The sequence below is a fragment of the Erpetoichthys calabaricus genome, chromosome 5, assembly GCF_900747795.2.
Source record: "Erpetoichthys calabaricus chromosome 5, fErpCal1.3, whole genome shotgun sequence".
Lineage (NCBI taxonomy): Eukaryota > Metazoa > Chordata > Cladistia > Polypteriformes > Polypteridae > Erpetoichthys > Erpetoichthys calabaricus.
Genome location: NC_041398.2, coordinates 246,871,164 through 246,885,031, shown reverse-complemented (window position 1 = coordinate 246,885,031; position 13,868 = coordinate 246,871,164). Strand labels below are relative to the sequence as shown.

The window sequence follows — 13,868 nt, the reverse complement described above, 5'->3', positions numbered from 1 at the left end:
TTTCTTAAAAGTAACACAAATGCAGCATTTTTACAAAGTGTTTGCAGTCTCAACGCAAGGAATCAGTATTCAAGAACATTCTTGACTTGAAAATCCATTGCTCAGAATCTTAAAACACAAGTCGGTCACAGCCAAGACAGAGATCTTCATACAGTAGTTTTAAAGTAAATGCTAGCCTTAGGCTTGGGGGTGGGGGGGGACTGGAGAGGCTCCTTGAGGGCTCACCAAAATGATCAATTCAGTCCACTAAAAAGTTGAGTGAATAAACCGCATGGAAAGGCTCCTTGGGATTTGTAGATGAGGATTAGGATTTGCAGCCAGGTTGAAACAGTACTGAATTATATATAAATTCATGCTCTCTTCATTCTTCCAGTAATCATTTTATTGTTCTTTTCTGATTTTTTTTTCAGAGAGCGGCCTATGCACCCCACAGTTTTTTTGAAGCTTCAAGACCACCATGGTTTACCACTGGCTCGCAACAGGACTGCTCAGAGTACCTCCGATTTCTACTAGACAGGTACTTTATCAGGCAACGTGCTGAGTAACGTGATTTAAATGGTCTTTTGTTTTTTTTAAACCTCATGAATTAATTGCATATATAAAGTGCTACTCAAAAGAGCTTTACGCAGACAGAGGGTGCCCACTTCAACCACCCCCCCAATGTGTAACACCCAGAGGTAGCCATTAGTGCACTGGTATGCTCACCGCACATTAGCTGTTAGGTGGTGAAAGGATGAAAGAGACAGTTAGCCAATAAAGGACAGGGGATCATTAGGGAGCCAAAATGGATGAGACCATGATGGACAATTTTAGCCAGGACAGCAGGATGAACCCTGGTGGTCTTTAATGACCACAGAGAGTCAAGACCTCGGTTTAACATCTCGTCTGAAGGATGTTGCCATATTTACAGCACAGCGCCCCCATCACTTGTGGAAGAAATAAAACTGTAAATAAACTATTTAAGAAATGTGTTATATAGAACCTCTTTGAGTCAGTAATCGGGCAGGAGGAAGCTTGCTCAATGCGTCTTTAATTATCTACTCATGAAATGTTTAAAGAGGGGAGCAGTCCTGTTATAACGGTCTACCAAAGGACAGAGGTGGTCAGCAAATGGTCACAGAACAGAGAGAGTGTCATACTTATAGATCACTGAATTTGCATAACAGTGCTGAATTAATGCAAACATATTCACCTGACCTGACACTGATTGGCTCAAACCACATGAGAACATAACCAGCTCACATTCCCCAAAATAAAAGACTCATTTCACTGAATTCTTGGTCCCTACAATACTTTTCCAATACTTCTTGAGTTGCTGTGTATGTGACATCAGGGTACATGATAGTCAGACAACTTCTTGAACAAACAACCACAGTCTTCTTGTTCTTTGTTGTTCACTTGAACTTTATCTGGTTTCCTGATATGCTTAAACGATACTTCTTCTTCTTCTTCTTCTTTCAGCTGCTCCCATTAGGAGTTGCCTCAGCGGATCATCTTTTTCCATCAGTTCCTGTCCTCATCATCTTGTTCTGTTACACCCACCACCTTCATGTCCTCTCTCACCACATCCATAAACCTTCTCTTAGGCCTTCCTCTTTTCCTCTTCCCTGGCAGCTCTATCCTTAGCATGTCCTTCTCCCAATATACCCAACATCTCTCCTCTGCACATGACCAAATCAACGCCATCTCCCCTCTCTGACTTTGTCTCCTAACTGTCCAACCTGAGCTGACCCTCTAATGTCCTCAATTCTAATCCTGTTCATCCTCGTCACACCCAATGCAAATCTTAGCATCTTTAACTCTGCCACCTCCGGCTCTGTCTCCTGTGCCACCGTCTCCAACCCATATAACATAGCTGGTCTCACTACCATCCTTATTACCCCTTTATACCACTTCTAGAATGGATGGTATATTTTTAATGTGGAAAGCACACCAAATCACTTTGTGTACAATAACCATATTAGCCCTCAAAGTGACACTGCACTGGGCCATTGGAATCCATTGGGTTCAACCTCCTCAGCCCCTCCGGGTTGCCCTAAACCTCTAAGAGAAAACAGGCAGGAGGAAGTTTAAATTATAAACAGCCATTTATTCTCATTGAAGAGGGAACACTCCTATTACAGGACGCTGTAACAAGATGCACACAGCATTATCTGCTTGTGGAGGTCTTTTTATACTCAAGTAGATTACTTACATCATACAAAGTTTATCATCATCATCATTGGCTGCTTCCAATTGCTAGCCGGACACAACAACAACATTTATTTCTAAAGCACATTTTCATACAAATGATGGAGCTCAAAGTGCTTTCTTTACAGGATGAAGAAAGAGAAAAAATACAAAATAAATAAGAATTAAAATAAGGGAACACTAATTAACATAGACTAAAAGTAACGTCCGATGGCCAGGGAGGACAAGAAAAAAAAAACTCCAGATGGCTGGAGAAAAAAATAAAATCTGCAAGGGGTTCGAGGCCACGAGACCACCCAGCCCCCTCTAGGCATTCTACCTAACATAAATGACCTCAGTCAGTCCTCCTTGTATTCAGGGTTCCTATGTAAGAATTTGATGATGATGGTCATGTGGACTTCTGGCCATGTAATCCCATCAATGTGGAAACATCACGGTGCTTTGATCAGGTGGTGGTGGTGCAGGTGGACTTCTGACTTTTATACTTCTTTTGGTGTTGTGTGGAAATTAAGGACTAGAAAGGTGGTCTCTGCTTTTAAAGAGGGGAGACAAACGTTCTAGTGTTTAAACTGGAGCTGATTGTGAGATTCACTAAACAGATGAAAGAAGCACGGCAAGTTGAATGAATTTTATTTCGTACCTTTATCAGGTTTGTACAGCAACTGAAGAACAAGTGCAGTAAGGGTACTGTAGGAGCTTTCAATAAGTGGGCAAAATGTGCCACCTTCAGAGCATTTTAGAAATATACAGCAGATAGTTGTTTGAATTATACAGTTAGTTAAAAAAAACCTGCAGTGACAATATGTGTTTTAGACTTTAACCTGATATTTGTTGAGAAATAGCCCATAATAGTACACTTTAGTTTCATTACTAAATTATTTGTTAATACAACTGTTACCTTAGATACAGAAGAATGCCAGCCTTCTAAGGAAGTATAGTCGGCTCTGTCCTCTCTTACACAGAGCATCAGTATTGGCAGTCCAGTCCAATATATCCATACATGAGCAGCCGTGTAACACTTGACTCCTCTCATCTCCCTGTCAGATTCACCCCGTCAGTTGGATTCCCAAAAAAAACAAAAGACAAAAAAGACTTGCGACGAGACATGATCTTTTGAAGAGAGACGGAGAGACACTTTCACTTCCCACGAGACAGACAAGTCACGTCATACTTATAACCTTTGGAAGCAAGTCCCGTGATACACATGCAGAGCAGGTTAGAGATAATGGAAGTAGGAAAATTCGAAATTTTCCATCCATCCATCCATTTTCCAACCCGCTGAATCCAAACACAGAGTCACGGGGATCTGCTGGAGCCAATCCCAGCCAACACAAGGCAGGAACCAATCCCGAGCAGGGTGCCAACCCACCACAGCACATTAGCGCTAACAAGCGGAAATTATTACTCTGTGAAATCAACGGAATAGCGAAAAGAGATCAAATATTCAGGTGCTGTACAGGCTTTTAAACGTTCGAAGCGCTGCACGAAATGCAGATCACGTGGCATGGCAAAAGCAGCAATCCAGCAGCTGATTGAGCAAAGAGGATGTAAAAAAAAAAAAAAACAAATGTTACTTGTTTCCCAATGTATCACCATATAAGAGGAGTTTCAGAGGAGCGGCCGCGTCTCCTTGGGCACGTAGTGCTCGCAGGGGGAGGGAAGGGGTTGGCGAGCAAAGCAAGCAGGGTGCAAAGCCCCCTAGTTGTAAATAAAACAGTGGGTATGAATGACCCTCACAAATCACAGTGGCACACTTGAATCCTTTGCCAACAGCAGTCACCTGGTGACCATGACCTGTGGTTATATGTTTACGGAGAAGTGACCAAGAAACCAACTAATGATCACCGCAATAGCAGAAAGAAATAGAAGAGCACAAACATCTACTGACATATTTTGAAACAGTCGCCGACAACACAATCAGGACAATAGACGCTGTGTTTCTTTGCATACTTTTATAATCATATTTTTTTCTATTGTTTGTGCTTGGAGAGGGTAGAAAGTCAGCATCTGATCGCATGATAGACTCACCCCTTGTTTTATTGTAGGTTGGCCACAGTGCAAGGCTTTAGTGACTCCCACACTTCCCCTGACACGAGCACTGACGTGTTACATTTTGAACGGTCTTAGGGGGCTAACGTCTGTCTTGTCATTCTAATTGATTTGTAATTGTTTTGCCTTTTTGCCACTCAACCGGATTCTACAGGCCAGTCCCTGCAGTTCAGTCATACAGTCCCGTATGCATCAGTTTCCCTCCCTGTGTCAACGTCTTTGACCTGTCCACATTGTTGTCACTGTCGTTTGATTCAACGATTGTTCAGTTTCAGTTTGTTCTAAAATTGGCTTTACATTTTTTTTTTCCAACTACACGCCATTGAGCGTTCTGGTTGAAGGCTCCACACCAATCATGACTATTGAGGAGTTACTATAGCGTGACAAAACGCATAGAAATGTTCATGATTTTATTTTTTTATTGCGCCATAATGTTATTTTATCCACTAGATAGATAGATAGATAGATAGATAGATAGATAGATAGATAGATAGATAGATTATCTATCTATCTATCTATCTATCTATCTATCTATCTATCTATCTATCTATCTATCTATCTATCTATCTATCTATCTATCTATCTATCTACTTTATTAATCCCAAAGGGAACTTCACATACTCCAGCAGCAGCATACTGATACAAAAAAACAATATTAAATTAAAGAGTAATAAAAATGCAGGTAAAAACAGACAATAACTTTGAATAATGTTAACGTTTACCCCCCCTGGGTGGAATTGAAGAGTCGCATAGTTTGGGGGATGAACGATCTCCTCAGTCTGTCAGTGGAGCAGGACGGTGACAGCAGTCTGTCGCTGAAGCTGCTCCTCTGTCTGGAGATGATCCTGTTTAGTGGATGCAGTGGATTCTCCATGATTGACAGGAGTCTGCTCAGCGCCCATCGCTCTGCCATGGATGTCAAACTGTCCAGCTCTGTGCCTACAATAGAGCCTGCCTTCCTCACCAGTTTGTCCAGGCGTGAGGCGTCCTTCTTCTTAATGCTGCCTCCCCAGCACACCACCGCATAGAAGAGGGCGCTCGCCACAACTGTCTGATAGAACATCTGCAGCATCTTATTGCAGATGTTGAAGGACACCAGCCTTCTAAGGAAGTATAACCAGCTCTGTTCTTTCTTACACACAGCATCAGTATTTGCAGTCCAGTCCAGTTTATCATCCAGCTGCACTCCCAGGTATTTATAGGTATGCACCCCCTGCACACAGTCACCTCTGATGATCATGGGGTCCATGAGGGGTCTGAGCCTCCTAAAATCCACCACCAGCTCCTTGGTTTTCCTGGTGTTCAGTTGTAGGTGGTTTGAGTCGCACCATTTACAAAGTCCTTGATTAGGTCCCTATACTCCTCCTCCTGCCCACTCCTGATGCAGCCCACGATAGCAGTGTCGTCAGCGAACTTTTGCACGTGGTAGGACTCCGAGTTGTATTGGAAGTCTGATGTATATAGGCTTTCAATTCAGTTAAGTAAATCCCCAAGCGCATGCGAGTGTCACGCCTTGCACTTGTTTTCTGACTTGTTTAGTTTTTTTATTTAGCTGTTTTCTTTATAATTAAGCTGTTTTATAAGGAAATGTCTTCCATTTGTTTGATTATAATTTAATATTTCTGCTTTTGTTTTCCATTTTAAGACTGCATGAAGAAGAAAAAACAATTCAGGCATTAGTTGGGGCTGAAATATACGGTGACTGTAAAGGTGGAAGTTGGGAAGCCACTGGAATGAGCGCCATAAAGGAGACACCTTGCAAAAAGAAGACTCTAATAGAGCAAATGTTTGGGGGGCGACTTTCTACGGCCATTAGGTGCCAGGAATGCAACAGTGTGTCCCAGAAAGAGGAGCCTTTCACTGACCTTTCCTTAGCTTTTCGGCCTTCGGGTGAAGAACACCAGCGAGAGGCCTGTGGTGTCCCTCCAGAGGCCGAGCAGGTGCACTCCTTAGCCGAACCCTCCTGTTCGTTTTCACACACACCTTCTGCCCCTAGCCAGACTGGCGCTGGAGAGAACACCATCTCATATCGGGCGGCACCTTCTGCTCAGCAGCGCAACTGCGATTCTGTAGCAAATGAAGGCTCAAATGGTGGGAAATTGGGCTCGGTCCCAGACCTGATCAACTACTTCCTGGAGCCCGAGATCCTCGATGAGGACAATAAATACTACTGTGAAAAGTGTGCATCGCTGCAAAGAGCGGAGAAAACGATGTGGATTGTGGACGAACCGGAATACCTCATTCTTACCCTTTTACGCTTCTCATACGATGCCAAGTGTCACGTACGGCGCAAGATCTTAGACAACGTGGCGATTCCCCTGTTTTTACAGCTTCCTGTTCATCCCGTTACATCCAAGAGCATGGCCAGCTCAGTGTCTGACAGCAACTGCTCTTCACCCCTGCAGGTCGACTCCCCTGAAAGTGTGGAAAATTTGGCAAAAAAGCTGAAACCTTCCAGCAAAGAGGAAGAGGAGGAGGAGGAAGAGGTGGAGGAATTGAGGGTGGAAGAGGAAGCAGAGAAGAGTGAAGAAATGGTACTCACCACCCAGCTGGTGCCATACGTGCTTAGTTCTGTGGTCATGCATTCTGGAATGTCTTCTGAAAGCGGGCACTACTATACTTATGGGAGGAATGTAACGAGCACAGAGCCTTCCATGTCTAGTTTGGGTTATCAGCCAGAGCATACCCAGAGTTCCCCTTCACCTCTGTCACCTACAAGCACTGAGACTCGCTCGGATGGGGAAAGATCCTCCTGCACATCTATAGCAAAGCAGGACCCAGAAGTTGCCCAGCTACCCAAAGACTGGCTACTTTTCAATGACAGCCGAGTCACATTTACCTCCTTCCATTCTGTTCAGAATGTCACCAGCAGATTCCCCAAAGACACGGCTTATGTACTGTTCTACCGGAAGCAGGGCGTGAGCGACAGCTTTAATGGCCGAGTCCTAGATGACGTCAAGCTGAACACAGAGCCTCCACTGCAGAAAGAACTGATGGACGCGATTACAAAGGACAACAAGCTTTACTTACAGGTAAGTTTGTTACTTCACCTACACTTCAATTTCATATCCGTAGTGGCAGCATGTCATGTTGGCCATAGCATGCCACCCTGCTGTTAGTGAGGAACTCCTTACAGCACACGGTATGAGGGCACCTCCACTGGTACTGGGAAATCAAAACTAATTGGGCTGTTGGGTTGGAATCTCCATTGTTTACCTTCTTGATCTTTCATTCAAAGTATAACCATTAATTGGAGTAAAATACTGGGTGAGCCCAAAAGAAATACCACATTTCAAACGTTTAGTCTGCAAAGATGCTACAAGATCAACTAAATTTCATTATGACACAAGAAAGAGTATACAAAATAGATTGTTTTTCACTGTGTTTTAAAAATGGTGTCTTCAAGGTGGTGGCCATCATTAGCAATACGCTCTTTGAGATGATTTCTGAACGCTCGCATGACTCGGTTCAGCCATTTCAAGGGGAATAGTGTTCTTGAGGGCTTCAAGGTTTTGAGCTCAGTGGGTGGATACCTTTGACTTGAGAAGAAATTGCACAGAGCAACTGCAGGCAAACGTGAAGGCCGCCTGACATCGCTTTGCAGGGAGATCAGCTTCACCGGAAACATCTCCCGCAAAACTTGCATGGATCTCCACGCAGGCCATATGAGCTGTCGCTCCAGGCATCCACCACATCCATTTCTTCCAGTTCTCTAGCATTTCATTGTAACATTCTGAAGTGACGGTGACCGTTGCTGCTCCCTCCTCAAAAAAGTAAGGGCCTACAATGCCAAATTCTGCAACGGCGCACCAAACTGTAACACACTCACTGTGCTGGGGTCTCTGATGAAGGTCATGAGGGTTGGTTTCAGCCCAGTAGCAAAAGTTTGGCTTATTTACGCAACCATTTAAATGGAAATGTGCCTCGTTGCCGCATATGACAATGGCATCCCGATGAACGGTTTGCAAAATGTTGGCACACAATTCTCTACGGCTCTCTCCCAGTCTCTCAAAGTGAGTTCCTGCACTGCCATCATTTCGTATGAATGGAAATTAAGGTCCTCAAAGACGTCTTGGAAATACCTGAAGCAGAAGCGCGCTGAACGTCTAGCCGACTGCAAACTTGATGCCGTCCAAAACAGCTTGGATGTTTTCAGGTGATCGTACAGTCCATGGATGGCCTGGAGATGTTCTTGTTCAATGTTGTACCCATCTGTCTAAATTTACCCACTGAAGAATTGTTTTCTGATTTGGGATGTCTCCGTTAGGAGGAATGCTGAAGTGAGTTCGGAAAGGCGTGTTGCGTAGTGATGATGGATTCGTTGTTTTTGAAGAACGCTTCGACAGCGAAAGCAACGGTGTGCACTGGACCAAGGCATTTTTCCGACTGAAAACTACAAGGTATCGCCTGTCAAAGGACCCCCACCCACCCAGCTGGCTCTGAGGCTAGGGATCTGCACTGGCAATCCCGTAAATGCCAATAGGGACTCTGCTTTGTTGGGCCCTTAAGCAAGGCCCTTAACCTGCAATTGCTGAGCACTTTGAGTAGTGAGAAAAGCGCTATATAAATGCAAAGAATAATTAATTATTACTTCACGCAATAACCTTGAGAAATGTGCTGCTTCATTTTGGCTCACCCAGTATTTGTCCTAATTTTCTTTTCCTCAAATTTACATTGGATTCAGAAAGTATACAGACCTCACTTTCTGCACACTTTATTTTGATGTAGATTTACTGCTGACCTTTTCATCATTTTAGGTTATTCATTGCATTTGCACTGATGAAATTTGATGGAAAATCTGGGGTGTTCTAAAACATTTGAGCATTAGCGTAAATCTTACTGAAGACACGTTTTCACTTTGTCTTTACGGGTTTACTGAGTGTAGACTGATGGGCAAAAATTGCAATTTTTAGTGGGCAGAAAGTATTGGTGTTTGAAAACTTTGTGAATTCACCGTAAAGGCAGAGGTGGGAGGCGGCAGCAGTGATGTTAGGGTGGCCCCGCCTCCAGCAGCTCCACCCACAAAACACACAGAATGGAGGAACATTTAAAGACAATACAACAATGCTAAGTAATAAACAAATGATGACAAATACTCATAAAGAAAACAAACGGGGTGAGAACGCTGAAACGTGACTAATTGAATTAATTCTGTCTCTTCTTAAACCAGTGGGCTGCACCAGTGATGATTTTGGTGGTGCCATGTTAAGACTTATTCAAGTGATGATAACGTTTGATATTTCAGTGAATAATATTGATTTATGTGACGTTTCTTTTACTGATCATTTTTCTATAATGATGGATCTGAATATTACTGTTGATGTCCTGACTAATAGCTGTCCCCCACGCTACTTGCGCTTTTTAAATTCTTCTATTATATCTGATTTTAAAACCATTTTCTCTGGTCTTTATGCATGACCAAAATAATGGTAAAGATGATTCTGTCGTAAAATTTAATTCTTCCTGTAAAACGATTTTAGACTCAATTGCTCAGCCCAAGATACGCAGTAATAAGGGTAGACCTGCTCCCTGGCTAAATGAACATACACGATCACTGCGCCGCGCCTGTCGAACTGCTGAACGGCGTTGGAAAAAAGATGGACTGATTGTCTCTAAACAGAATTTTAGGACTTCTCTTTTCAATTTCCAGGCTGAAGTTAAGATAACAAATCAAAGGTTCTTTGCCGATTTAGTATCCCGTCACTCAAAGAATCCTAGGGTCTTATTTAATTCAATTAATGCGGCCATTCACCCCCATTCTGCGATGGGATCAAATAGCACTGTTCATTCATGTGACCAGTTTCTATCACTCTTTGTCAGCAAAATCGATACTATCCGCCGTGGCATTGTTCAAACGGGCTATGAACTTTCTATTGTTAATCATGACATTGTCTTAGAATCCTTTGATCTAGTCTCACTTTCACAGCTAAAAAGAACTATTGACACCCTTAAACCAGCTCCCAGTCCTCTGGATATTGTACCACCACGTCTCTTAGTGGAAGCCATTGATGTGTTGAGCCCACCCCTACTAGCCATCATCAATGATTCTATTAGTTTGGGAGTTGTGTCCTCATTTTTTAAACATGCTGCAGTCCGTCCCCGTCTATAAAAGGCAGAATTAAATCCTGGAGTTTTAGCCAATTTTCGTCCAATTTCCCAACTGCCATTTCTGGCTGAAATTCTAGAACGAATTATTTATAATCAATTGGTTGATCACCTTAACTCCAATAATTTATTTGAGATCTACCAATCTGGTTTTAGGCGTTATCATAGTGTTGAAACAGCACTCCTGAAAGTGTTCAATGACATTTCTCTTATTTCGGACTCAGGTGATGTGGCAGTCCTTCTCCTCCTTGACCTGTCCGCTGCCTTTGACACTACTGACCGTGAGATATTGCTGTTGCGGCTTGAAGGGGCTGCTCTTAACTGGTTCAGTTCATATTTAACTGGTAGACACTTTTCAGTGACTTTTAATTCCTCTTCTTCTACTGCTCCCCTTAAATGTGGTGTTCCTCAGTGATCCATTTTGGGTCCTATTTTATTCTCCATATACCTTCACCCTATTGGAGCGATTTTTAGGAAATTTAACATTTCTTTTCGCTGCTATGCTGATAATACTCAGGTTTATATTCCTGTCTGCAACTCTACAACAAATCAGCTCCACAACTGCCTTTCTGAACTAAGATCCTGGATGGCTAATAATTTTCTTGAACTAAATCAAAATAAAACAGTGCTTATAGTGGGTCCATCAGCTAAAGCCCAAATTGGTCTTGGACTTCTCGGCTCTTTCTCTGTCTTTTCCAAACCTCAAGTCCGCAATCTTGGTGTTACCTTTGATAGTAACCTCTCATTTGAGAAACAATTAAATTCTGTAGTCAAGAGTTGCTTTTTCCAACTTCGTCTATTAGGTAGGATAAAGCCTTTTATATCTTCTAGGGATCTTGAGATAGCTACTCATGCGTTTATTTTTTCTCACCTTGATTACTGCAACTTGCTGTATTCTGGGATTAGCAAATCTCTGATACGCAGGTTACAGTTGGTCCAAAATGCTGCCGCTCGCTTTCTGGTTGGGGCAAGAAAGTATGATTCTGTTTCTCCTATTTTAGTTTCTTTACACTGGGTGCCTGTCAGTTTTCGAATTGATTTTAAAATCTTGCTGCTAGTTTTTAAATATTTACATGGGCTTGCTCCTGCCTATTTATCTGAACTGTGTGTTTTACATCAGCCATCTAGATCTTCTGGTTAGCTGTCTCTGGTTGTCCCTCATACCAAGTGTAAAACTAAGGGGGACAGGGCTTTTGCAGCTGCTGCGCCTCGCCTGTGGAACTCTTTACCTCATCATATAAAGGAGTCGTCTACAATTGAACTGTTCAAAACAAGACTAAAGACTCATTTCTATTCACTTGCATTCCGTGACCTCCAGTAATACTGATGGTTTCCTCTTTGTGATTATATAACATTACTTCTATTTTTTATGTATATAACATTACAGTGGACTCTTGACTTACAAACTCAATTCGTTCGCGAGGGCTGGTTGTAACTCAAGTTGGTTGTAAGTCAAGACTGTTTTTCCCATAAGAAATAATGGAAATGCCCTTAATGTGTTCCGAACTTCCCATAGCAACACTTACTTAACTTTTTTTAATAAAAAAGGGTTGTATAATGTGCATAATTTACCAAAAACACCAATAATTTTTCTAATGTACTAACCAAAAAGTTATAAAAAGTGCCTAGCCTACCAGAAACAACAATTTCATACTGTACTCACCATTTAAGTTGACATCTTTGGCTTGCAGGAAGGAAGGAGGAGGAGAATGAAATGGAAGGCGGTTATTGTTTGGAAAGAGTTTCCTTATACAAATCTTTTCTTTGTAAAATTGTCAAGATGGTGGATTTCGACATGCTGTACATATTAGCGAGATCGGTCACACAAACACCACTCTCATATTTCCACACAATTTCCTTCTTCGTTTCAATTGTGATCGGTTTCTTTACCTTCGTTACCTTCTCTTCCTTCCTTAGCAATTATCGAAATAAATTATATAAAGCACTGCACTGACCGAAATTACGTCCGCAAACACATGTATCTGGGCTCTGACTGACGCTTACGAACGCTCTCGGCTATTTGTTTACAATCGCACAAGCGGATACACGTGACCGTATTCGGGTCCTAACGCAAGATGTTGGTCGTAATTCAAAACAAAAATTTTTGCTGTAAAGCAAGTTGTTCGCATGTCAGGCCGGTCGTATATCAAGGGTCGACTTTATTATGTATTTTATGTTCATATGTTTTATTTCTATTTATGTTTTATGTTAATTGTTTTGTTTTTCTTTTATTCTATTATTGTAAAGCACTTTGGCCACAGCATTGCTATGTTGTTTTAAATGTGCTATATAAATAAATTGACATTGACATATTCATTTAGACCACTTTGCAGAGACCTGTTTCCACTTGTGACATTAAATACTTTTTTTCTGTTGATCAAAAAAGCCAAAGTGATGAAAAACATGAAAATATGAAAACTTCCAAGGAGTTGAATGCTTTTTTCAGGCTGTGTAGTTGGAAATCTTCCTGCACATTATGTACTATTTTATAACATTAAAAAAGGCCCCAGATTAGACATCTGTAATTGCAGAGAACGGCTCTTCATTTATACAGCACAATTCCAGATGTTGTCACCAGTGGTGTTATGAACAAATGGGGCACACCACCAACAGATTTTGTATAAAATAAGTAATATGTTTCCCTCTGTAATCTCGCTATTATAATAAAAAAAAATCCTGGGATGAGATGTGACTTTTTCAGAAAGACACTTTCACGTCCCACGAGATGAATCTTTGTAACGAGATTTAACCAGGCCTGGGGCTGGAAATAAAAGAAAAAGAGTAGATGACAAAGTAGAACGTCGTAAAGAATTCAAAAACGCTGGCGCAGTACACATGCAGAGCAGGTTAGAGATAATGAAAGTCTCAAAAAATAATAGTAAAAATCACTTTAGCACAAACAAACGAAAATTATTACTCGGGGAAATAATGGAACAGTAAAAAGAGATCAGATATATTGTTCTGATTTAAACTTTAATCGGAGACTTGTAGATCGTCTAATTCGAGTTGTCATCACGGAAAAGTCATGTTTCTTCCCAATGAAGAGGTGTAGCCGCGAGAATTAAAAGATTGGTTGTTTGGTGAAAGTGAAATCCACATACGTGAGCAGCAGAGACGTGAAGTAGCTGGCGTGTAGCGCAGACCCAAAGGGTTGGCAAGTGAAGCAAGCAGGGGACAAAGCCCCCTAGTTTTACTTATTAATGAAATGTTTAAAGCGACTTTGAGGCACTATTATAAATATGGCAATCGCACATTACAACAGTCTGAATGACAACTGGCCATTCAGCCCAACAGAGCTCATGAGTCCTATCTACTTAATTCTTCTAAATAACATCAAGTTGAGTTTTGAAAGTCACTAAAGACCTACTGTCTACCAAACTACTTGGACACTTACTCCATGTGTCTGTGGTTCTCTGTGTAAAGAAAAACTTCCTAATGTTTGTGCAAAATTTACTCTTCACAAGTTTCCAACTGTATCCCGAGTTCTTGATGAGCTCATTATAAAGTTACCGTCTCAATCCACT

At 41.8% G+C, this 13,868-nt stretch overlaps 1 protein-coding gene across 1 annotated transcript in view; it reads left to right on the top strand.

Annotated features, from left to right (window-relative positions):
• Positions 1-13,868, top strand: part of usp38 (ubiquitin specific peptidase 38) — an 85,255-nt gene that overhangs the window by 68,906 nt on the left and 2,481 nt on the right. Inside the window, exons 9-10 of the mRNA XM_028802737.2 lie at positions 411-517; positions 5,885-7,271. Of these exons, the coding sequence (XP_028658570.1) occupies positions 411-517; positions 5,885-7,271 (1,494 nt within the window). The remainder of the gene's footprint in view (positions 1-410; positions 518-5,884; positions 7,272-13,868) is intronic.